The sequence below is a fragment of the Bos taurus genome, chromosome 8 (assembly GCF_002263795.3).
Source record: "Bos taurus isolate L1 Dominette 01449 registration number 42190680 breed Hereford chromosome 8, ARS-UCD2.0, whole genome shotgun sequence".
Classification (NCBI taxonomy): Eukaryota; Metazoa; Chordata; class Mammalia; order Artiodactyla; family Bovidae; genus Bos; species Bos taurus.
The window spans coordinates 61,308,798-61,334,949 of NC_037335.1; the positions used below are offsets into that span (position 1 = coordinate 61,308,798).

Consider the following 26,152-nt stretch of genomic DNA (forward strand, 5'->3'; position numbering starts at 1 on the left):
GCCACAATGGATCAACGTTTCTAGTCATGACAGTATTTATCATGAGTGACCAAGTATGCTTTCTTAAGAAACACTGAGTGATATAAGTTATAGACAACTATTTAAACCAAGGTTTTATAAAGGCTGTAAAATAGTTCTTTATATAACCTTTGCTTTTATTGACACCCCTCCCCTTGCCAAAACACAGAGTATAACTGGGAGGGGCAGGTGGTACTTTGAACAAATCATCAACTTCAGAGTCAGATGAACCCAGATCTAGTCCCAGATCTATTTATTATTTTGGACCCTTGGACAAGCTGTGTAAGCTCACTGAGCTTTAGTTTCCTGATTTGTAAGATGGTGCTATTAATGATAGTTTTCTCAGAGGAGTTTTGGGGTGTCTAAATGAAGTAATCCAAGCAGTTACTCCACAATTAGTTTCTTCTTAGGGAAAATAATAAATATCCTGTACTGAGCATGGCTTTGTCAGCTGTATAGTTCTGTTTATTCCTTCCTTCTCCTTAGTGCCTTATGCTATAGTTGTCATATACAGTTCACGTGTGTTCACTAAAAACCCACAACAAAATGTTATGATTTTTCTTTAACCATAGGTATTTTTTAAAACTTAGGAGAAGAAAATTACTTCATCTGTTTATTTGCAGTATCTAGTGTTCTTCATTGCTTCCTGAAAATCTGAAGTAATACCTATTTGGTATTATTTCCCTTTAGCCTAAAAAACTTCTTTTATCTTTTTTGAAGTGCATATCTGCTGGTCATGAGTTCTCTTAGTTATCATTTATCTGAAAAGGTCTTTTTTGTTTGTTTTTAATTATTTTATTCATTTTAATTGGAGGATAATTACTTCACAGTATTGTGATAGTTTTTGCCGTACATCGACATTGAAAAGGTCTTTATCCTGCCTTCTTTTTATTTTCCTCTTTGCGTGTGTTTGTTGAAGTGCAGTTTAAATACTGTGGAATTCACGTTTTGAGAAACAGTTTGATGAGTTTTGACAAATGTATGTGATTTTTATAGCCACCACTAGATTTAAGATGAAGAGTATTTAAAATACCCCAAAACTTGTCCTCATGCCCCTTATAGTCAGTCCCCTCCATACTCCTGTTTCCTGGAAGCTGCTGATCTGATTTCTGCCCTGATAGTTTTGCTTTTTGCAGAATCTCAGGTAGAGAACTAGACAGTTTGTAGCCTTTGGTCTGACTTGTTTCACTTAACATAGTGCTTTTGAGATTCAGCCATGTTTCTGGATATTACTGTTGAATATTCCATTGATGAGTTATACCATAGTTTATCTATTTACCAGTTGATGGACATTTGAAGTTATTTACAATTGTTGGCTATTATGCATAAAGTTATTTTAAACATTTGTGTACAAGTCCTTAAGTGATACATGTTTTCATATCTCTTGGGTTAATACATAGGAGTGCTTTGCTTGCTCATACTTTAAGTATACATCTAACTATTGAAAATAGCTACGCTGTTTTCCAACTGGTAAATAACTCTACCATTGTACATTTCCAGAGCAAGGTAATGAGGATTGCAGTTGCTTCACAGCCTTGTCTGTGCTTGGTATTATTGTATTTTAAAATTTTAGCCATAGTAGTAGTTTGTAGTGCTATCTCATTGTGATTTCTGTTTGGATTTTGCCAGTGATTATTGATGTTGAACTTTTTATTAATGTGCATATTTGACATGTGTGTGTGTTTGGTGAATTGTCTGTTCAGATCTTCCATCCATTTTTAAATTGGGCTGTTTGTCATCTTATTGAATAGTAAATATCCTTTGCAGATCTGGATAAAACCGCTTTATCAGATTGTTTTGTAGTTATTTTCTCCCAGTCTATCAGATCAGATCAGATCAGTCGCTCAGTCGTGTCCGACTCTTTGGGAACCCGTGAATCGCAGCATGCCAGGCCTCCCTGTCCATCACCAACTCCCGGAGTTCACTGAGACTCACGTCCATCAAGTCAGCGATACCGTCCAGCCATCTCATCCTCTTCTCCTCCTGCCCCCAGTCCCTCCCAGCAGCAGAGTCGTTTCCAGTGAGTCAACTCTTCGCATGAGGTGGCCAAAGTACTGGAGTTTCAGCTTTAGCATCATTCGTTCCAAAGAAATCCCAGGGCTGATCTCCTTCAGAATGGACTGGCTGGATCTCCTTGCAGTCCAAGGGACTGTCGAGAGTCTTCTCCAACACCACAGTTCAAAAGCATCAATTCTTCGGCACTCAGCCTTCTTCACAGTCCCTCTCACATCCATACATGACCACTGGAAAAACCATAGCCTTGACTAGATGAACCTTTGTTAGCAAAGTAATGTCTCTACTTTTGAATATGCTATCTAGGTTGGTCATAACTTTCCTTCCAAGGAGTAAGCGTCTTTTAATTTGATAGCTGCAGTCACCATCTGTAGTGATTTTGGAGCCCAGAAAAATAAAGTCTGACACTGTTTCCACTGTTTCCCCATCTATTTCCCATGAAGTGGTGGGACCAGATGCCATGATCTTCGTTTTCTGAATGTTGAGCTTTAAACCAACTTTTTCACTCTCTACTTTCACTTTCATCAAGAGGCTTTTGAGTTCCTCTTCACTTTCTTCCATAAGGGTGGTGTCATCTGCATATCTGAGGTTATTGATATTTCTCCCGGCAATCTTGATTCCAGTTTGTGTTTCTTCCAGTCTAGCATTTCTCATGATGTACTCTGCATATAAGTTAAATAAACAGGGTGACAATATACAGCCTTGATGAACTCCTTTTCCTATTTGGAACCAGTCTGTTGTTCCATGCCAGTTCTAACTGTTTTTTCCTGACCTGCATACAAATTTCTCAAGAGGCAGATCAGGTGGTCTGGTATTCCCATCTCTTTCAGAATTTTCCACAGTTTATTGTGATCCACACAGTCAAAGTCTTTGGCATAATCAATAAAGCAGAAATAGATGTTTTTCTGGAACTCTCTTGCTTTTTCCATGATCCAGTGGATGTTGGCAATTTGATCTCTGGTTCCTCTGCCTTTTCTAAAACCAGCTTGAAAATCTGGAAGTTCATGGTTTACATATTGCTGAAGCCTGGCTTGGAGAATTTTGAGCATTACTTTACTAGCGTGTGAGATGAGTGCAATTGTGCGGTAGTTTGAGCATTCTTTGGCATTGCCATTCTTTGGGATTGAAATGAAAACTGACCTTTTCCAGTCCTGTGGCCACTGCTGAGTTTTCCAAATTTGGTGGCATACTGAGTGCAACACTTTCACAGCATCATCTTTCAGGATTTGGAATAGTTCAACTGGAATTCCATCACCTGCACTAGCTTTGTTCGTAGTGATGCTTTCTAAGGCCCACTTGCCTTCACATTCCAGGATGTCTGGCTCTAGGTCAAGTGATCACACCATTGTGATTATCTTGGTCGTGAAGATCTTTTTTGTACAGTTCTTCTGTGTATTCTTGCCATCTCTTCTTAATATCTTCTGCTTCTGTTAGGTCCATACCATTTCTGTCCTTTATCGAGCTCATCTTTGCATGAAATGTTCCTTTGGTATCTCTGATTTTCTTGAAGAGATCCCTAGTCTTTCCCATTCTGTTGTTTTCCTCTATTTCTTTGCAATGATCGCCAAAGAAGGCTTTCTTATCTCTTCTTGCTATTCTTTGGAACTCTGCATTCAGATGTTTATATCTTTCCTTTTCTCCTTTGCTTTTTGCTTCTCTTCTTTTCACAGCTATTTGTAAGGCCTCCCCAGACAGCCATTTTGCTTTTTTGCATTTTTTTTCCATGGGAATGGTCTTGATCCCTGTCTCCTGTACAGTGTCATGAACCTCATTCCATAGTTCATCAGGCACTCTTTATCTATCAGATCTAGGCCCTTAAATCTATTTCTCACTTCCACTGTATAATCATAAGGGATTTGATTTAGGTCATACCTGAATGGTCTAGTGGTCTTCCCTATGTCTTCAATGTAAGTCTGATTTTGGCAATAAGGAATTCATGACTTGAGCCACAGTCAGCTCCCAGTCTTGTTTTTGCTGACTATATAGAGCTTCTCCATCTTTGCCTGCAAAGAATATAATCAATCTGATTTCAGTGTTGACCATCTGGTGATGTCCATGTATAGAGTCTTCTCTTGTGTTGTTGGAAGAGTGTTTGTTATGACCAGTGCATTTTCTTGGCAAAACTCTATTAGTCTTTGCCTTGCTTCATTCCATATTCCAAGGCCAAATTTGCCTGTTACTCCAGGTGTTTCTTGACTTCCTACTTTTGCATTCCAGTCCCCTATAATGAAAAGGACATCTTTTTTGGATGTTAGTTCTAAAAGGTCTTGTAGGTCTTCATAGAACCGTTCAGCTTCTTCAGCATTACTGGTTGGGGCATAGACTTGGATTACTGTGATATTGAATGGTTTGCCTTGGAAATGAACAGAGATTATTCTGTCGTTCTTGAGATTGCATCCAAGTACTGCATTTTGAACTCTTTTGTTGACCATGATGACCACTGGGACACAAAAAGGATATGTCATAAAGGGAAAAACTGAGTAGTTATCAAAATCTAAAACCTTTGTCTTGAGAAAGACACAATTAGGAGAATGAAAAGACAAGCTATAGGCTGGCTTCTCCTAATTGTGTCTTTCTCAAGACAAAGGTTTTAGATTTTGATAACTACTCAGTTTTTCCCTTTATGACATATCCTTTTTGTGTCCCATTTTAAAAAACAAAAAACCAAAAAACCTAAGATTATAAAGATTTTCTTTTAGAGGTTTTATAGCACTTGATTTTCCATTTGGGTTTATAATTCATTTTGCATTAACTTTTGTATATACTGTAAAGAAAAAGAAGTTGATTTATTTGCATATTTTTCTATTTGTTCTAGGACTATTTTTTGAAAAGAGAATCCATACTCCTTTGAATTACCTTGGCACCTTTGTCAAAATCTGTTGACAGTATAAATTGGGCTCTCTTGCTATATTTCTGTTGTGTGAAATTGATCTGCATGTCTATGCATAACACAATTTCACATTGTCTTGATCATTATAACTAAGTACTGAGTCTTGCAATTGTGAGAATAAATCTTCTAATTTTGTTGTTATCCTGTTTTGTCTTTCCATTTCTATTTTCAAATAATCTAGTTAATTTTTTAAAACTGCTGGGATTTTAATTTTTTTGTCATATATCTACATTTGGAGAAGAATTAATATCTTAATGATAATCTCCTGATTTGTGCACATGGTACAGCGCTCCATTTAGTTGAATTTTTACTTTCTTAAATCATATTTTTTGAAGCTTTCAGTCTATATTTCTTGAGCATTAAATGGTAAATTTATCTTTTAAGTATTTCTGTTTTGATTGTAAGTGGTACTTTTTAATCCAGTTTACAATTTTTAGGTGATAGTATATATGCAGATGACACCACCCTTATGGCAGAAAGTGAAGAGGAACTAAAAAGCCTCTTGATGAAAGTGAAAGTAGAGAGTGAAAAAGTTGGCTTAAAGCTCAACATTCAGAAAATGAAGATCATGGCATCCGGTCCCATCACTTCATGGGAAATAGATGGGGAAACAGTGGAAACAGTGTCAGACTTTATTTTTCTGGGCTCCAAAGTCACTGCAGATGGAGACTGGAGTCATGAAATTAAAAGATGCTTACTCCTTGGAAGAAAAGTTATGGTCAACCTAGATAGCATATTCAAAAGCAGAGACATTACTTTGCTAACAAAGGTCCGTCTAGTCAAGGCTATGGTTTTTCCTGTGGTCATGTATGGATCTGAGAGTTGGACTGTGAAGAAGGCTGAGTGCCGAAGAATTGATGCTTTTGAACTGTGGTGTTGGAGAAGACTCTTGAGAGTCCCTTGGACTGCAAGGAGATCCAGCCAGTCCATTCTGAAGGAGATCAGTCCTGGGATTTCCTTGGAAGGAATGATGCTAAAGGTGAAACTCCAATACTTTGGCCACCTCATGTGAAGAGTTGACCCATTGGAAAAGACTCTGATGCTGGGAGGGATTGGGGGCAGGAGGAGAAGGGGATGACAGAGGATGAGATGGCTGGATGGCATCACTGACTCGATGGACGTGAGTCTGAGTGAACTCCGGGAGTTGGTGATGGACAGGGAGGCCTGGTGTGCTGTGATTCATGGGGTCGCAAAGAGTTGGACACGACTGAGCAACTGAACTGAACTGAACTGATAGGCTTAAAATGGAATTTTGTTTGTCTTTTATCCTGCAACTTTGCTGAACTCAGTTCAGTTGTTTGCAGTTTCTTTAAGATTTTCTACATAAATTATCATGTCTTATGTACATAAAGACAGTTTTACTTTTTTATTTTTTGCTTTATTGTACTGAATTAAGGCCTCCCAAAAATATTGAATAGAAGTAGGAGAGCATATATTGTTTTGTTCCTTGTCTTGGAGTGAGGAGATTCTCTTTAACAATACTTGTGGGCTTAGCTGTAGAGTCTTTTTTAGATGCCCTTTATCAGGTTGAAGTGTAGTTCCTTTCTGTTCTTAGTTTGTTGAAGATTTTTATAGCAGTGGCCATTGGGTTTTTTTACATTCTTTTTGTGTGAGTTTGTGTGTACAGTGAGATGATCACATAGTGTTCTTTTTAAAGATTTTTGTAAACATCATTTGGTGGTGGTGGTTTAGTCGCTAAGTCATGTCCGACTCTTGTGACTCTGTGGACTATAGCCTGCCAGGCTTCTCTGCTCATGGGATTCTCCAGCTAAGAATACTGGAGTGGGTTGCCGTTTCCTTCTCCAGGGGATCTTACGGACCCAGGGATTGAACCTGGGTCTCCTGCATTGCAGGCAGATTCTTTACCAACTGAGCTATGAGGGAAGACATCATTTAGGTCATGGTTAAATGATGAAAAACATTAATTAAACCACTTACGAATTTCTGTGAGCTAAAGTTTACTTGTTCATGATATACACTTTATATATTTCTGGAATCAATTAAATTTTAAAGAGTTTTTGCATTTGTGTTCATGAAGGATATTGGCTGTAACATTCTTTTTATCTAACATGTTTGTCTGGTTTGCATTACTATAGTGCTGACCTAATAAAATGTGTTGGGAATGTTCCCTTCTCTTCAGTTTCCAGAAGCATTTTTGTAGAATTTTGTGTAATTCTTAAGTAATATGTGTAGAATTTTGTAGAATTCACAAGTGAGGTTATCTGAACCTGGAGTTGGCTTTGTAGGAAAGTTTTAAACCATGAATTCAATTTCTTTAATAGATGTAGGGACATACACATCTGTTATCTCTGTTCTTGATTAAATTTTGGTTGTTTGTCTTTCAACAAATTTGTCCATTTGGTTCTCAGGTTTTTTGGTCATAAATTTGTTTCTAGCATCCACTTAACATTAAAATAGCTTTTAATGTATGTAAGGTCTATAGTGATGTCTCCTCTTTCATCACTAACAGTGGTAATTTGCATCTCAGTCTTTTCCAGTTCTTTTTAGCTACTTCTCATTGTATTGAACTTTCTCAGAGAAGCAGCTTTTGATTTAATTTGTCCTTTTCCTAAGAAGTTCCTATCATGATTTGAGGCCTTTTTTTCCTTTCACTATTAATATTTAAGGCTTTAAATTTCCCTCTAAGAACTGTTTTAACTTCATCCTCTTAGTTTTTATAGGTTACCTTTTCATTTTTATTCAATTCAAAATAAATATATTCTAATTTCTCTTGTACTTTTTGTTTCTCTAGGTAATGAGTTTGTGTGTGTGTGTGTGTGTGTGTGTGTATATTTAATTTTCAGATATTTGGGGATTTACTTTTACTATAGTAGAGACAACCTTTGTATGAGTTAAATTCTTTTCAAATGTATTGAGACTTGCTTTGGTCTAGAATAAAGGTCTGTTTTGTGGGTTGTCATGTCCTCCAGGAGATGTTCCTGACCCAGGAATCAAACCCAAGTCTCCTTGGTCTCCTGCATTGCAGGCAGATTGTTTACCGACTAAGCCATCTAGGAAGCCCCTTGATGACCCTTGCACATTCAAGTCCTTACTAAAAGATTCTGCTTTTGGTGAGTCTTGAGATTCATACAAGTTAATATATCTAAGTTGCTTGATAGTGTTTAAGTCTTCTGAATCTTTACTGATTTTTTTTAAGTTCACTTTTTACTAGTTATTAAGAGAAGCGTATTGAAATCTTGCTTTAACGGTTGTTGATTTATTGATTTTTTCCCCCCTTTCAGTCTTCTTAGTTTTCAATTTATGTTTTTAATCCCTGTTCTTAGGATTATTATATTTTAATGAATTAACCCCTTTGTCATTATTAAAGGGAATCTGTCTATTCCTGGCAGTGTTCTTTGTTCTGCAGTCTACTTTTTCTGATATTAATATAACCAGCTCCTCCAGCTTTCATTTGATTAATATTTAGATGCCATCTTTTTTTACATACAGTCTTAATTTTTAGCCAGTATGTGTCTTATATTTAAAGTGTTTTTCTTGTGAATAGCACATAATTGGGTTTTTTGCCTAGCTCAGATGGTTTTCCCACATATAGTCAAATTAGTGTTTACCTAGAAACTTGATGAAACCATTCTGCAGAGATGGGGAACTCTCTTTGGGGGTAGCCCCTTCCTCTCTGGTATTTTAACCTGGTTATTCTAGCCAGTTTGACTTGCTGAAACTCTGTGGTCTGTCTTTTCAACTCAGTGGTGCAGATAGGCTCTGGTTTAGCTGCTGCTAAGTTGCTTCAGTCGTGTACGACTCTCTGCAACCCTATAGACGGCAGCCCACCAGGCTCCCCCATCCCTGGGATTCTCCAGGCAAGAACACTGGAGAGGGTTGCCATTTCCTTCTCCAATGCATGAAAGTGAAAAGTGAAAGTGAAGTCGCTCAGTTGTGTCCGACACTTAGCAACCCCATGGACTGCAGCCTACCAGGCTCCTCCATCCATGGGATTTTCCAGGCAAGAGTACTGGAGTGGATTGCCATTGCCTTCTCCCTGGTTTAGCTACCCCTCCCTAAATTTTGACCTAGAAACTCCCAACATGATAAGCCTAGGCTACTTTTAAGATTTACCTGGTTTGTTTTCCCTCTCTAGGATCACTATTCTGCTCTTCCTGTTATTCTGTGTCTAAATGTGTTTCAAATGTTGTGTGGGATGGTATATATACATAATCCCTATTACTCCTTAATAGCTGGAAATACAAGATTGCTTTGATTCTTAAAAGATACATTTGGTGAGGGGAGCTTCCCTCAGGGGTCAGATGGTAAAAGCATCTGCTTGCAATGCAGGAGACCTGGGTTCGATCCCTGGGTGGGGAAGATCCTCTGGAGAAGGATATGGCAACCCACTCCAGTACTCTTGCCTGGAAAACTCCATGGATGGAAGAGCCTGGTAGGCTATAGTCCATGGGGTTGCAAAGAGTCGGACCCGACTGAGCGACCTCACTTCCCAGAGGCCAGACATGGGAGCTTATGTCTATGTGTATATTTGGTGCATATAGTATTCTCATTTAACAGCTTTATTTCTTTTAGTGTTTTATTTATTTCTACTGTGTTTTGTTATTTTGATGGTAGGTCAGTGGTCATTTATATTATTTTTTATATGTTGTCTTGTTTTCCTCTAACTTCTTTCAAGATTTTCTCTTTATTTTTATTTTCTAGGAGTTTGACTCTGTGATGTGCCTAGTTATGGTTTTCTTTGTATTTATCCTGGTTAGAAGTCACTGAAATTTATTAAATTTTGAAAGTTTTACTCATTATTTATCTTTTTTTATGCTTCATTTTATGGTGTGTAGTTTCCAATTACACATATATTAGACCTCTTGGTATGTTCCACAGGTTATGTTGCTCTGTTATCTTAAAATCTTTTTCCTTTTTGTCAGGTTGAATAATTTCTATTGATCTTTCTTCATGGCCACTAACTTTTTTTCTTACTACCTCCAAATTGCTGTTAAGCCTTTTAGGTGATTTTGTTTAAAAAATCATGTATTGTGTCTTTCAGTTCTAAAATTCCTCTTTTTTCTTTCTGATTTTTATTTTTGTGCTGTGATTTCCTATTTAATATTTCAAGTATTTTAAAAAGCAATAAGCTTTATTTTTTAAACAGCTTTAGGTTCACAGTAAGATTGAGTAGGAAATACAGAGAATTTATACTCCCCATTCCCTCCCACCCCCTCCACATATTCATACTCATGATCTCCCATACTTTCAACATCTGATACATTTATCTGGTGCATTTATTACCATCAGTGAACTTACACTGAAATATTGTTATCACCCACAGAAAACCCCATAGTTTCCATTAGGGTTTACTCTTGGTACTGTTCATTCTGTGTACAAATGTCTAATGATGTACAGCCACTATTGTAGTGTCATACAGAATAGTTTCACTCCCTCCCAAAGTTGCTCTGCCATTTTGCATTCCCACCAACAGTGAAGGAGAGTTCCTGTTGCTCCACATTCTTGTCAGCATTTGATACTACTAGTGTTCTGGAAATTGGCTATTTTAAGACATGCGTAGTGGTATCTTTTGTAATTTCAAATTTCCCAGTGGATGTATGATGTTGAACATCTTTTCATATGCTCATTTGCCACCTTTATATCTTCTTTAGTGGTATAGCTGTTAAGACCTTTTTCCCATTTTAAAACTGGATTATTTGTTTTCATATTGTTGAGTTTCAGGGGTTCTTTACATATTTTGGATAGTATCCTTTATCAGATGTGTCTTTTGTAAATTTTTTTTCTAATCTGTGACTTGTCTTCTCATTCTCTTGACTTTGTCTTTTATAGAGCAGAAATTTTTAATTTTAATAAAGTTCAGCTAATCAGTTGTTTCTTTCATGGATTTTGCCTTTAGTATTGTATCTAAAATTTCATTGCTATACCCAAGTTCATCTAGGTTTTTTTCCTATATTCTAGGAGTTTTATAGTTTTGCATTTTATATTTAGGTCTGTGATCCATTTTGAGTTATTTATTTTTGTGAAGAGTGTAAAAAAAAAAACTCAGTGTAAGGTCTGTGTCTTGATTCAGTTTTAGCATGTAGATGTTCAGTATTTCCAGTCACCTTTTGTTGAAAAGACTATCTTTGCTCCATTGTATTAACTTTGCCCCTTTGTCCCAGCATGTGTATTTTATACCTTTTGTAGTTGTTCCACAGTTCTTGGATATTTTGTTTTGTTTGACCTTTTCCCCCTCATTTTTATTTCTCTTAGCTTTTCAGTTTTGCAGGTTTATACTGAGACCTCCTCAAGCTCAGAGGTTCTTTCCTTAGTGTGTCCAGTTTGTTAACAACTCCCATCAAAGGCATTCTTCATTTCTGTTACCATATTTTTTATTATTAGCATTTCTTGTAATTCTTTCTTAGCATTGTCATCTCTCAGCTTACATTATTAATCTGTTTCTTGCATGTTGTCTGATTTTTCCATTAACAACCCCTAACATAGTTTAAATTTTTTTCTAGTCTGATCTGATATTTCCAACATATCTGACTCTGCTTTTAATGCTTATTCAGCCTCTTCAAACTGTTTTGTTTTCTTTTAAAATGCATTGTTTTGAGGACTTTGTTGACAGTCCAGTGTTTCATACTTGACGCTTTTACTGCCGGGGCCTGGGTTTTATTCCTGGTCGGGGAATTAAGATCCCACAAGCTACATGATATAGTAAAAAAAAAAAATTTTTTTTAATAAAATAAAAATTTAAAAAGGTTCTCCCTCCACAGAAGTGATATACTGGATTAAAGGAACTGTGGTATATAGGCCTTTAGAAATATAATGATAAGGTGTTCTGGGTGGTGAAACATCCTGTAGGCCTCTGGTTAGATCTCAGTCTTTTGATGAGATTATCTCCCTGGATTGTGAACTTCACCAGTGCTTCTTTGGATTTTTTTAATCCTCTTAGGTGGAACAGGATGACTAGAGGGGCTTGGAATGGCTATTTTTCTTCCCCCATGTGAAAGACTAGAAGGAGCTGAAGTTGGTTATTTCCCTCCAGGTAAATTAGGCTAATAAAATTCCAGTAGGTTAGGCTCTGGTAAAATAGTTTCTCCTGGGGGTAGGTCTTATTAAGAAGAACAGAATGCTCTGGGATATTGCAAAATGGTTCTTTTTCCATTCCCCATGCCAGGAGGTAAGGGAATTTTTCTTCAGTTTTCACTGTGAGGACCTGGTTTTACCTCCTGGAGGTAAAACTCACAAAGGTGTGGGAATCTGCTTATGACTTGGTGCCCAAGTTTTTAACTCTCAAACTTGTTTAAACTGAGTCTCCATGAATTTGTCCATTACAATATAGGTTTTTTTGCACTGTTACTGGCTCTCTAATGGTTTCTGTACTGGTTAAGTTTTGATGCTCTGTATCTGCCTAGCTCTCCAATTTCTGGGGCAGTGATTTGTTTTCTTTGATGGATCTAAGAAGAGTTGTTGATTTATTTAGCTTATTACTTGTTAGGATAGAGTGATGACTTTTAAGCTTCTTACATGCTTAACCAAAAACTGGAAGTCTGCAAGCATATTTTGGGCTACTTCAGTATAGTGATAACTACTTTAGGGTTGGTTTGCTCTTTGGAGTATAGGTTACATTTTCTGTCTAGTAATTTGGGGCTGTTTTGTTAGACATTGTGAATGATACATTGTAGAGACTTTGGATTCTGTTATGTTTCTCTGAAGATGGTTGTTTTCTCTCTCTTTAAATTTCTCAGAACTGACCAGCTACTTTGACACTATTTAAACTTCACACTTGTTTTTCTTACAGTTGACCACAGATGGTATCCTTATCCTTCTACCTTATCTGCCTTAGTTGGGCTGCTTGGAGTGTGTTCTGTGTATGCGTAGTTCAGTAGTCAGTTATGTTTGGGCAGACTTTATTTATAGCATTTTGGGCTACCTCTCTCTGACTCTAGTGTCTAGATTTCCCTTCCCACTTTCTAATTACTGTAGCAGCCCCAGTCTCTGACCTCTGATTCTTTAACCAGTTAGACTGTGGCTTTCTATTAAAACTTTAATTATTCTCTTCTCCCATTCCCACTGCCAGAACTATTGATTGAGGATAGCTTCAGGTGAAGAGCTATAAAAACTGTAAACTAACCCAATGCCGTTCCTCTCTTTCAAGTATTAACTCCATTTTATGTATGTTTTTGATTGTTTTCTAGTGCCTTCATCTATAGTCAGTTCTTGTTATTCGTGATTTTGTATTTGGGACTTCACCTACTTGCTGCATTTTGTTTATAACCCCCAAATCAATAGTCACTGCACTTTTGAGACTTGTGTGGGGCAGCAAAAAATTTACCTGATGCACATGCTCCCAGCTGAGGTCAAACAGACAATGGTCTGCTTTCTTGTTTCATCTTTCATACGTGCTGAATAGAGGATGGAGATCGTAGGGGGCAGTGCAGTGTAGTGCAGGATACTTCAGCTCTTAACCACCTGTGAACCTTATTTTCTCTTTTGTAAAATAAAGAAGAAAGGATGAGTTGTTTTTAGGATATAAGATTATAATCTGTGAGGGGTGTGTGTGTGTGTGTGTGTATGTACACGGTTAACTCCTGAACAACACAGGCTTGAATTGCATGAGTCCACTTATGTGCAGATTTTTTTTTTCAATAGGAAATACTACAGTTCAACACAATCTGCAGTTGGTTGAATCCACTGATAGAGAGCTGTAGACAAGAGAGGAACAGCATATATGGAGAGCAGACTACACATTATATATGGATTTTCAACTGTGTGGTATACAGTCAGCATCCCCACCCCCATGTTTAGAGTCAGTCGTGTATTTCCTCTAGGAGCAGCAGCTTGCTGCTGCTGCTGCCAAGTCGCTCAGTCGTGTCCGACTCTGTGCGACCCCATAGACGGCAGCCCACTAGGCTCCTGTCCCTGGGATTCTCCAGGCAAGAATACTGGAGTGGGTTGCCATTTCCTTCTCCAATGCATGAGAGTGAAAAGTGAAAGTGAAGTCGTTCAGTCGTGCCCGACTCTTAGCGACCCCATGGACTGCAGCCCACCAGGCTCCTCTGTCCATGGGATTTTCCAGGCAAGAGTAAAATTGCTAATTCCGTGTTCATGACAACTTTATAATATATAACATTTATGAATAATAACTCTCAAGTATAATTGTTTTTTGTATTGTGTACAGAATTTATAATTGTTTCTACAAGGTAAATGGTCTGATATGAGCTTACTCCATCATTATCAAAAGCAGAACTCTACCTCTATTTCATTTTGTAATTGCAGAATGTTCTATAAATATTTTAAAAAGCACAGGAAGGAGAATGTGTATCACTGTTGTTGCCACCACATGGAGATAACCACAGTTAACATTCTGGTGTCTGAAATTCTATTCTTTCATCTGTACAGCATGACTTGTGTGTATATGCATATTGTTAATTACCTGATTTTAAGTAAGTTGTATTTAACGTCTCAGTTTCTTGATCTGTAAAATAGGGATAATAAAATTATATATCATAGGATTTGGGGGATTAAAGATTAGTATATGTGAGGCATTTAAGCTGCATGGAACTTATTAAATGTGATAGAATTATTAGCAATTAGATATTTTTATAATTGATGTTACACTGTAATTCTGCCATTTAAAATTGAGTATGCGGAGCATAATTGTATCTGTTATTGATAACTGAACATCAGTGTTATGAGTGAGACTCTCAATTGTTACATTTGAGGTGCAGTTTTGAATTTTGAGATCTGTGTTTAATGTTCCTCAAGGAGGAGCTTTTCCTGATTTTTTTTTTTTGCTTCTTCTGTTTGAAGTTTTTTGTGTTTCCCTTGATAACCAGTTTCCTTCTTTTTTAAAAAATATCTGTGTAATATTCTTCTGTAGATTTATTTGGTTTCTTTTCTTATTTACAGCTTCTAATTTGCTGTCTACAGAGAAACTCCATAATTAAATTTGTTGAGGTAACATCTAAAATAAAGGTGTATGTTAAGTATGTGACTTTGTGAGCACCAGTATCTGCCTTTGTTTTTATTGCATTTTAGATGGATTTAGGAGCCAGAAATCTTAAAATTTAATTTTATCTTTTTTTTTCTTTCTTTTTTTTTCTAGTTTAATTTTATTTTTAAACTTTACATAATTGTATTAGTTTTGCCAAATATCAAAATGAATCCGCCACAGGTATACATGTGTTCCCCATCCTGAACTCTCCTCCCTCCTCCCTCCCCATACCATCCCTCTGGGTCGTCCCAGTGCACTAGCCCCAAGCATCCAGTATCGTGTATCGAACCTGGACTGGCATCTAGTTTCTTACATGGTATTTTACATGTTCAAATGTCATTCTCCCAAATCTTCCTACCCTCTCCCTCTCCCACAGAGTCCATAAGACTGTTCTATACATCAGTGTCTCTTTTGCTGTCTCGTACACCGGGTTATTGTTACCATCTTTCTAAATTCCATATATATGCGTTAGTATACTGTATTGGTGTTTTTCCTTCTGGCTTACTTCACTCTGTATAATAGGCTCCAGTTTCATCCACCTCATTAGAATATTTTTTTTGGCCACACTGGGCATCATTTGGGTTCCTAGTTCCCTGGCCAGGGATTGAACCCATGCCCCCTGCAGTGGAAGCGTGCAGTTTTTACCACTGGACTACGAGGGATGTTCCTAGAATTCATGTTTTTTAAAACTTTTATTTTATTGGAAAAATATAGTATGGTAGTTCCCCCCCCTCCCCACCAAAGCTAAAGTAATTCATTGGAGTAGATTATGGCAGCAGAATGAAAAAAAATCTCTGTGTTAGAATTTTTACTGAGTTGGATAATTTTTTCCCCTTAAAAGATATAAAGCTTAATGTTATAAGGAATAGGTACAATTTGTTTCTAATAGAATATGAACAGCATGTCTTGAATATAATTTTATTTTTTAATCAAATTTTCCTGTTTTTATTTGTCCATCTTTCTGTTTCTTTCTTTGGTTAAAACTTAATGAGTAGTTTTAAATTTTTGTAATTAAGGCATTGGTACTCCTGGCCTGCCTTACTGTGTCAGTGGTGTTCACATAATTTTTTTTCATGGATGATTTGGTGTTCCTGCTTTTTCTATTTTACATTCTTTTTCCACTTCTTAGTGTACTTTCTTTTTAAGTTTCTTAAACATTGTTTATTAATTCCTTCTCCAGCTCTTTCTCACCTCCAGCTTTAATAGGCATGTGTGCCCCTTGGGAAAGAAGAAGGGTAAAAGTAAGAATAGAAGTGGCAGTGTAGAATAAGACAGAATGAAAATAGAAATAGGAGAGGAGGAGTATATGAATGTGAAGTCAATCATACTGATTGATAAGGAAGGGTTGGGAGTATCCTTCATCATCCTGAACTTCTCTTATATCCCATGTCTACATCATTAGCAAATCTTGTCAGTTTCAGTCTGTGAAATACACTTAAGAGTCAGAATCTGATCACTTCTTATCCATCCACATCATTGCCACTTACATTTAAATCACAGTTAAAACCTGGACTATTGTAGTAGTTTCAGAGGTGTTCTTTCCTCTCTGCCTTTTGCCACCCAGCAGTTAGTGTGGTCCTTTTAAACTTAAGTCAGATGATGTCATTCCTTTTTACAAACTCTTTGTTTCACTTAAATTAATATCCAGTGTCTAGTCCGTGGTATGAAAGGCTGTATATGATCTGGTTTTTTTACCTCTCTGATCTTCTCTCTTGTCTCTGTCGCTTACTATTAAACTGCTTCAGCCCCACACTGACCACTGTATAGTACACTCCTGGCTTAGGGCTTTATGCTAAATATGCCCTCTCCTGACTATGCTTTTTCCTCAGGAGTTGCTTGGCTGGCTCCCTCAACTTCTTTCAGATCTCTGCTCAAGTGTTGTCTTAACCTGAAGGATTTTCTCTGACTGTCTTATTTTGTGAAATAGCATCTCCTTCTTAACACCATCATTCTCAATTCCCTTTTCCCTGTTGTATTTTTGTTTTGATAGATTGTATTGCCACTTTACATATTTTATAAGAATGTATTTATGAATGTATGTATTTTTCTAATGGCTTTACCCTGCCTGCTAAAGTAGAAACCTTTTGGTTCATTGCAATATCCCCCAGACTTAGAATACTACCTGGCTAGACTCTCAATAAATTATTTCTTTGAATGCAGGATAGAATAAATAGGAAAATATAAGCAAGAAACAGTTGTGTTTCTAAGGGAAACCAGTGGCATTTTGAACTGACTCTGTAGAGATGGGGAAAGTGGTTAACAAGGAATGTACTTAGTAGGTAAGGGATTGGAACAGATATATTATTGCTGAGGATGTTTTAGTGGGCTGATTAGTTGGACAGATAGTAATATGTGAAATCAGAAGGCTTTTCTAACAAGGACAAGTTTTTTTCTATTTGACCTCATACTGTCTGAGTAGCTCTTTTGTTTGTTGGTTGGTGTTGCCTTACAATATGAACAAGATTTCTTTCACCCTTTTTGGCTCTCTGGTTTCTTGTTGTGACCAGTTTCCAGTCCTTTCCTGCCAGCTTGATTGTCTTCTCTCTGGTGGCTGGCCCTCATCTCCCTGGCTTCTTTTTTGTCAGGGAGGGCGTTTTATATGTGCACTTTATCCCTGAATGCTGAGAGAATACTTGTCAAACTGACAGATGGGGTGACTACTGGTTGCCATTTGACATGGAGAACGACACCTAAAAGTCTGCCTTTGCAGCTGTGGGCCTTTGAGAGACTCAGTGTTAGACGGTGTGCTTTATCAAATAGAAATAACCATGTTGATGAATATTTAGTGTTCATGATGTTAAAATGTATCCTTTCTGTAAACTTATACTTCTCCCTCACACTGAACATGCTAGTCTTATATCTTAGTTTTTGCATAGAATAAATAAGAAAATACAGAAAACACCAAGATTTTAAAAGACTGTTGTCTAATAATGAACTAGGTATATTATTTCATTCATTTGCTCTGTATACCACATCATTTATTTCCCTTCTGTTTTGACACCTGCAATGGCTCACTTATGTCCACTAAATATAACTCTTGAAGCCAGCATTTAAAATTATATTAAATTTGTAATATACTTCCCAGCCTACATTTTTATTTCTCAGCTCCCTCTCATATTCCCTATATTCTGGTCCACTAGTTTTCAGGGTTCTTCACAGCTTCTCAGGGATTCCTATGGAGAGATGGGATTCAGGGTGGTAGAATTCTGTTTCTGTTCTTAGGGTTTCATTTCTTAAGATTTCTTAGGAACTCTTCCTTAGGGTTTCATTTCTTTTGTACATTTGACTTTCTTTAAAATAGGGTTCTGTAAGTAAAAGAATATTTGAAAGTGACTCCATTTGTTTGATCATGTGATTAGTCTGTGTCTGATAGTCTCTCTTGTCTTTTACACACACACACTCCCCTCACACTTTCTTGTGACTTTCCTGTGGTTCCCTCTTCCTGGAATGTTAATGTCTCTAATTAATCATTTATATAGTGAGTTTTGTTGGTCACCTGTAACAGGATGATAGTTTTACACATTTTAGTTCTAAAGAACTTTAAGGAAACTGGAAATTAACTACTTACATGATCAGAATCCTTAAGGTTTAATGGATGTTTTGTTCACTTATGGCATTGTATGCATGCTGGACAAAGACAAACTCTTGAGTTTGGGCCACGTATTTTTCCATGAATGTATGCTTCTGAAATATTGATGGGGAGTTCCCTGGTGGCCTAGTTAGGACTCCGTGCTTTCACTGCATGGCCAGGCTTCAGTCCCTGGTTGAGGCATTGAGGTCCACCAAGCTTCAAGGCTGCAAAGAATATAATCAGTCTGATTTCGGTTTGACCATCTGGTGATGTCCGTGTGTAGAGTCTTCTCTTGTGTTGTTGGAAGAGGGTGTTTGTTATGATCAGTGCCTTCTCTTGGCAAAATTCTATTAGCCTTTGCCCTGCTTCATTCCGTATTCCAAGGTCAAATTTGCCTGTTACTCCAGGTGTTTCTTGACTTCCTACTTTTGCATTCCAGTCCCCTATAATGAAAAGGACATCTTTTTTGGGTGTTAGTTCTAAAAGGTCTTGTAGGTATTCATAGAACTATTCAACTTCAGCTTCTTCAGCATTACTGGTCGGGGCATAGACTTGGATTATTGTGGTATTGAATGGTTTGCCTTGGAAACGAACAGAGATCATTCTGTCGTTCTTGAGATTGGATCCAAGTACTGCATTTCGGACTCTTGTTGACTATGATGGCTACTCCATTTCTTCTAAGGGATTCCTGTCCACAGTAGTAGACATAATGGTCATCTGAGTTAAATTCACCCATTTCAGTCCATCTTAGTTTGCTGTTTCCTAGAATGTCGATGTTCACTCTTGCCATCTCCTGTTTGACCACTTCCAATTTGCCTTGATTCATGGACCTAACATTCCAGGTTCCTATGCAATATTGCTCTTTACAGCATCAGACCTTGCTTCTATCACCAGTCCCATCCACAACTGGGTGTTGTTTTTGCTTTGGCTTCATCCCTTCATTCTTTCTGGAGTTATTTCTCCACTGATCTCCAGTAGCATATTGGGCACCTACTGACCTGGGAAGTTCATCTTTCAGTGTCCTATCTTTTTGCCTTTTCATACTGTTCATGGGATTCTCAAGGCAAGCATACTGAAGTGGTTTGCCATTCCCTTCTCCAGTGTACCACATTCTGTCAGACCTCTCCACCATGACCCGTCCATCTTGGGTGGCCCCACATGGCATGGCTTAGTTCCATTGAGTTAGACAAGGCTGTGGTCCGTGTAATTAGATTGACTAGTTTTCTGTGATTATGGTTTCAGTGTGTATGCCTTCTGATGCCCTCTCGCAACACCTACCATCTTACTTGGGTTTCTCTTACCTTGGATGTGGGATACCTCTTCACGGCTGCTCCAGCAAAGTGCAGCTGCTGCCCCTTACCTTGGACGAGGGGTATCTCCTCACGGCCACCCCTCCTGACCTTGAACGTGGAGTAGCTCCTCTCAGGCCTCCTGCGAAAACAAGACCGGGAGCTGACTGTGGCTCAGACCATGAACTCCTTATTGCCAAATTCAGACTTAAATTGAAGAAAGTAGGGAAAACCACTAGACCATTCAGGTGTGACCTAAATCAAATCCCTTATGATTATAAAGTGGAAGTGAGAAATAGATGTAAGGGACTAGATCTGATAGATAAGAGTGCCTGATGAACTATGGACAGAGGTTTGTGACATTGTACAGGAGACAGGGATCAAGACCATCCCCATGGAAAAGCAAAAAAGCAAAATGGCTGTCTGAGGAGTCCTTACAAATAGCTGTGAAAAGAAGAGAAGCAAAAAAAGCAAAGGAGAAAAGGAAAGATAAAAGCATATGAATGCAGAGTTCCAAAGAACAGCAAGGAGAGATAAGAAAGCCTTCTTCAGCGATCAATGCAAGGAAATAGAGGAAAACAACACAATGGGAAAGACCAGAGATCTCTTCAAGAAAATTAGAGATACCAAGGGAACATTTCATGCAAAGATGGGCTCGATAAAGGACAGAAATGGTATGGACGTAATAGAAGCAGAAGATATTAAGAAGAGGTTGCAAGAATACAAAGAAAAACTGTACAAAAAAGATCTACATGACCAAGATAATCATGATGGTGTGATTACTGACCTAGAGCCAGACATCCTGGAATGTGAAGTCAAGTGGGCCTTAAAAAGCATCACTACGAACAAAGCTAGTGGAGGTGATGGAATTCCAGGTGAGCTATTTCAAATCCTGAAAGATGATGCTGTGAAAGTACTGCACTCAATATGCCACCAAATTTGGAGAACTCAGCAGTGGCCACAGGACTGGAAAATGTCAGTTTTCATTCCAATCCCAAAGAAAGGCAATGCCAAAGAATGCTCAAACTATCGCACAGTTGCACTCATCTCACACGCTAGTAGAGTAATGTTCAAAATTCTCCAAGCCAGGCTTCAGCAGTAAGTGAACCATGAACTTCCAGATTTTCAAGCTGGTTTTAGAAAAGGCAGAGGAACCAGAGATCAAATTGCCAACATCCACTGGATCATGGAAAAAGCAAGAGAGTTCCAGAAAAACATCTAGTTCTGATTTATTGACTATGCCAAAGCCTTTGACTGTGTGGATCACAATAAACTGTGGAGAATTCTGAAAGAGATGGGAATACCAGACCCCCTGACCTGCCTCTTGAGAAACCTATATGCAGGTCAGGAAGCAACAGTTAGAACTGGGCATGGAACAACAGACTGGTTCCAAATAGGAAAAGAAGTACATCAAGGCTGTATATTGTCATCCTTCTTATTTAACTTATATGCAGAGTACATCATGAGAAACGCTGGGCTGGAAGAAGCACAAGCTGGAATCAAGATTGCTGGCAGAAATATCAATAACTTCAGATGTGCAGATGACACCACCCTTATGGCAGAAAGTGAAGAGAAACTAAAAAGCCTCTTGATGCAAGTGAAAGAGAAGAGTGAAAAAGTTGGCTTAAAGCTCAACATTCAGAAGACTAAGATCATGGCATCTGGTCCCATGACTTCATGGGAAATAGTTGGGGAAATAGTGGAAACAGTGTCAGACTTTATTTTTTTGGGCTCCAGAATCACTGCAGATGGTGAGTGCAGCCATGAAATTGAAAGACGCTTACTCCTTGGAAGGAAAGTTATGACCAACCTAGATAGCATATTCAAAAGAAGAGACATTACTTTGCCAACAAAGGTCTGTCTAGTCAAGGCTATGGTTTTTCCAGTAGTCATGTATAGATGTGAGAGTTGGACTGTGAAGAAAGCTGAGCGCTGAAGAATTGATGCTTTTGAATTGTGGTGTTAGAGAAGACTCTTGAGAGTCCCTTGGACTAATCCAAAGGAGATCAGTCTAAAGGAGATCAGTCCTGGGTATTCTTTGGAAGGAATGTTGCTAAAGCTGAAACTCCAGTACTTTGGCCAGCTTGTGCGAGGAGTTGACTCATTAGAAAAGACTCGGATGCTGGGAGGGATCGGAGGCAGGAGGAAAAGGGGACGACAGAGGATGAGATGGCTGGATGGCATCACCGACTCGATGGACTTGAGTTTGAGTGAACTCCGGGAGTTGGTGATGGACAGGGAGGCCTGGCGTGCTGCGATTCATGGGGTCGCAAAGAGTCAGACGTGACTGAGCGACTGAACTGAAGCTTCAAGACATGGCCAAAAATTTGATTAAGTTTAGTAGGAGGGTGTGATTTTTGGCATATGTATTACCTGTAACATTTGTTGTCATTTTAATAATGTATCTTGTATATGAAGTCAAGACAAATTACATTCTGATTGACATTTTTTTTTCTGATTTTTTTATTCTAAGTTTTACAGAATGAGGTTTTGGTTTTTTGTTCCCACACCCCCCTTCAAATGCAATCCAAGTTTTTCCTGTTTAGCTCCTTGATGAAATGGCAAGTTAAACTTTTGTTTTCTTTCTTTCTTTTTTTTTTTTAAGTGAAGTCGCTCAGTCGTGTCTGACTCTTTGCGACCCCATGGACTGTAGCCCACCAGGCTCTTCTGTCCATGGGGTTATCCAGGCAAGAATACTGGAGTGGGTTGCCATTTCCTTCTCCAAAATTTTTGTTTTCTTAACTATTACTGAAAACTTTTGTACAGTTTACTATGAAAACGTAGTACAGTTTTTTAAAGTATGTAGTATTTTCCTTCCATCTGAGCCATAAAATACTGGTTTCTCTGAAGCTGCTTGATTCACACTAGTGGTACTTATTTTGCATTTACCTAGCAGATAGGAAAAGGCAATGGCAACCCACTCCAGTACTCTTGCCTGGAAAATCCCATGGATGGAGGAGCCTGGTGGGCTGCAGTCCATGGGGTCGCTAAGAGTTGGACACGACTGGGCGAATTCACTTTCACTTTTCACTTTCATGCATTGGAGGAGGAAATGGCAGCCCACTCCAGTGTTCTTGCCTGGAGAATCCCAGGGACGGTGGGGCCTGGTGGGCTGCCGTCTATGGGGTCGCACAGAGTCGGACACGACTGAAGTGACTAAGCAGCAGCAGCAGCAGCAGATAGGAAGTATCTTTCATAATAAAACTTCTTTCATTTCCACATACTTGTACAGCTAGAGTTTTTATGTCTTGACATTAATGAGGGGATGTTCTTAGTATATCTAACATTTTTTCACTATACATGTTAATATGTAATTGTTACCTAGCAGACTGTAAAGGATAGTTGGTACTGGTGTAAAACATTAAAAATCATTTCTCTCAGAAAACCTGTAGGTAAATCAGTGGTTCTCAACTTGGTGCTTTTGCCCCAAGGAGTATTATGGTATTATCTGGAGACATTTTTGATTGTCCCAACTGAGCAGAGATACTGTTTAGCACCAGGCATGGTGCTGAACATTTCTACAGGACAACACCCAACAATGAAGAATTTTCTAGCCCCAAATATCAGAAGTACTGAGACTGAACAACCCTACTCTAAAAGATAATCTGAAAATGTCTATTTTACTTTTAAGAAAAATATTTTTATTTTTACCTTTCTGTACATGTGTATAGATTTACATGTGTATAGCTATTATCTTGTTAATATCTTAAAAATGATTAGTATATCTTACTTTAGAAAAGTTCAGAACTTTAAAAAAATAATTGTTTTTTCCTAAAAGGTATAATTGTGAAATAGCTGATTTTTGTTTCTTGCTCCCCGCCCTCTTTTGAGTTGGATAATGGTTATCATTGGGATAAAATGAAAATTAGAGAATCTTGGTAAATATTTCTGCCAGCAGTAGAACTCTTAAGACCATTCTGTTAGTTTAAGGCAGCTCAGCTTTAGTTTAGGGTCCACATCTAAAAGAGTAGATCAGTTCACCTTATTGGAAGAATTACTTTCCCCTGCAGATCAGTAAAGAAAATAGTAGTAATTTCCTCTCTCTCCTCACCACCTTTCCCCTCAAACACACAGTGTTAGTAGTTTCTATACTTTTATGCTAACATGTTACCAGGTGTTAACACATACCTTTCTCCATGCTCATATAAACAAAATTTAAACATGTAGCAGTAAGGGTCATTGTTTTTACATAATTCTCTGAGACATACTTTTTTTCCCGCTTTTATTATGTAATATTCATTGGTAATTAATAGGAAACTGAACTTTTCTTCTTAATAGCCAGTTGATAGTGTATAGAACATATAGAATGAATATTTCAGAGTTTGTCAAACCCTTGGATATTTAGTAGTCTTTAGGTTTTTGTTTACCACTTTAAGCAATAACCCAGGTACATACATACCTTCATGTTGAATTTTTTTTAATAAAAATCGAATTGGTTTAGTAATGCTTACTGCAGAGAAGAGATAATGAGGATAAATCACAGATTGTTCGACTTTGAACTTTTCTTTTTGAATTTGTATTTGACAGTATTTAGTTTCAGACTCTATGATGACTTTAATTAAACCACAAAAGATCCTCCCTCCACACCATTTTGAAGCTAAATGTCATTATAGCTCATCTTGGCCTGATCTATGCTTTGTCCTTTTGTAAGGGAGGTAAGCAACTCTTATTTAAAATAACAAAATACAACAGAAACCTGCAGGTCCAGGGGATATGGTAAGAAATGCTTAGAAGTTATCTGGGTAAATATATTATTTTTAGAAGAACTAGTTAAAATTTGAGAAGCAGATTGATTGTTTGAAGGCAGAGAAAAACTTCTTGATAATTGCTTTATTAATGAAAAGATCATAATGCTGTCTGGAAGCTTTTACAAGCTGTCAAATTCAGAATGTGCTTTTTATTATTCAACATATGTTTATTTGATGACGATACTTAACCTAGATACTGAATGAATATTTTAGATCATTGATCTGTGTGCAAGCAGAGTGGTATAAGAATAGGTTGGATACATGGTTTTTAGTCCTAGCTTTGCAGTTGTTGACCAGTTGTACAAATATGCCAAAGTTCCTTTTCTGGAAACTTAATTGTTTTGAAAGTTTTTCAGTTCTAGATGCCTGATTTATTATCTTGGATATTGTTTTAAAGAAATAAATAATCATCAGTTCAGTTCAGTTCAATTGCTCAGTCGTGTCCAACTCTTTGCTACCCCATGAACTGTAGCACGCCAGGCCTCTTTGTCCATCACCAACTCCCAGAGTCTACCCAAAACCATGTCCATTGAGTTGGTGATGTCATCCAACCATCTCATCCTCTGTCGTCCCCTTCTCTTCTGCCCTCAATCTTTCCCAGCATCAGGGTCTTTTCCAGTGAGTCAGTTCTTTGCATCAGGTGGCCAGAGTATTAGAGTTTCAGCTTCAACATCAATCCTTCCAATGAACACCCAGGACTGATCTCCTTTAGGATGGACTGGTTGGATCTCCTTGCAGTCCAAAGGACTCTCAAGAGTCTTCACCAACACCACAGTTCAAAAGCTTCAATTCTTCTGCGCTCAGCTTTCTTTATAGTCCAACTCTCATATCCATACATGACCATGGGAAAAAACCATAGCCTTGACTATATGGACCTTTGTTGGCAAAGTAATGTCTCTGCTTTTCAATATGCTGTCTAGGTTGGTCATAAGTTTCCTTCCAAGGAGTAAGCCTCTTTTAATTTCATGGCTGCAGTCACCATCTGCAGTGATTTTGGAGCCCAAAAAAATAGTCTAACACTGTTTGCACTGTTTCCCCATCTATTTGCCATGAAGTGATGGGACCAGATGCCATGATCTTCGTTTTCTGAATGTTGAGCTTTAAGCCAACTTTTCCACTCTCCTCTTTCACTTTCATCAAGAGGCTCTTTAGTTCTTCTTCACTTTCTGCCATAAGGGTGGTGTCATCTGCATATGTGAGGTTACTGATATTTCTCCAGCAGTCTTGATTCCAGCTTGTGCTTCTTCCAGCCCAGCATTTCTCATGATGTACTTTGCTGCTGTTGCTGCTGCTGCTAAGTCGCTTCAGTCGTGTCCGACTCTGTGTGACCCCATAGACAGCAGCCCACCAGGCTTCCCCGTCCCTGGGATTCTCCAGGCAAGAACACTGGAGTGGGTTGCCATTTCCTTCTCCAATGCATGAAAGTGAAAAGTGAAAGTGAAGCTGCTCAGTCGTGCCAACTCTTAGCAACCCCATGGACTGCAGCCTACCAGGCTCCTCCATCCATAGGATTTTCCAGGCAAGAGGAGTGGGGTGCTATTGCCTTCTCCTATGTACTCTGCATATAAGTTAAATAGGGTGACAATATACAGCCTTGACGTACTCCTTTCCCGATTTGGAACCAGTCTGTTGTTCCATGTCCAGTTCTAACTGTTTTTTCCTGACCTACATACAGATGGC

General features: G+C 38.1%; 1 protein-coding gene across 4 annotated transcripts in view; it reads left to right on the plus strand.

Moving 5' to 3' along the window:
* ZCCHC7 (zinc finger CCHC-type containing 7) overlaps positions 1 to 26,152 on the plus strand; it is a 279,596-nt gene that overhangs the window by 99,360 nt on the left and 154,084 nt on the right. For 2 of the 4 annotated variants that reach the window (XM_059889030.1, XM_059889029.1), the window contains exon 3: positions 7,852 to 7,992. In XM_059889030.1, coding sequence (XP_059745013.1) covers positions 7,852 to 7,992 — 141 coding nt within the window. 4 annotated transcript variants of the gene reach the window in all.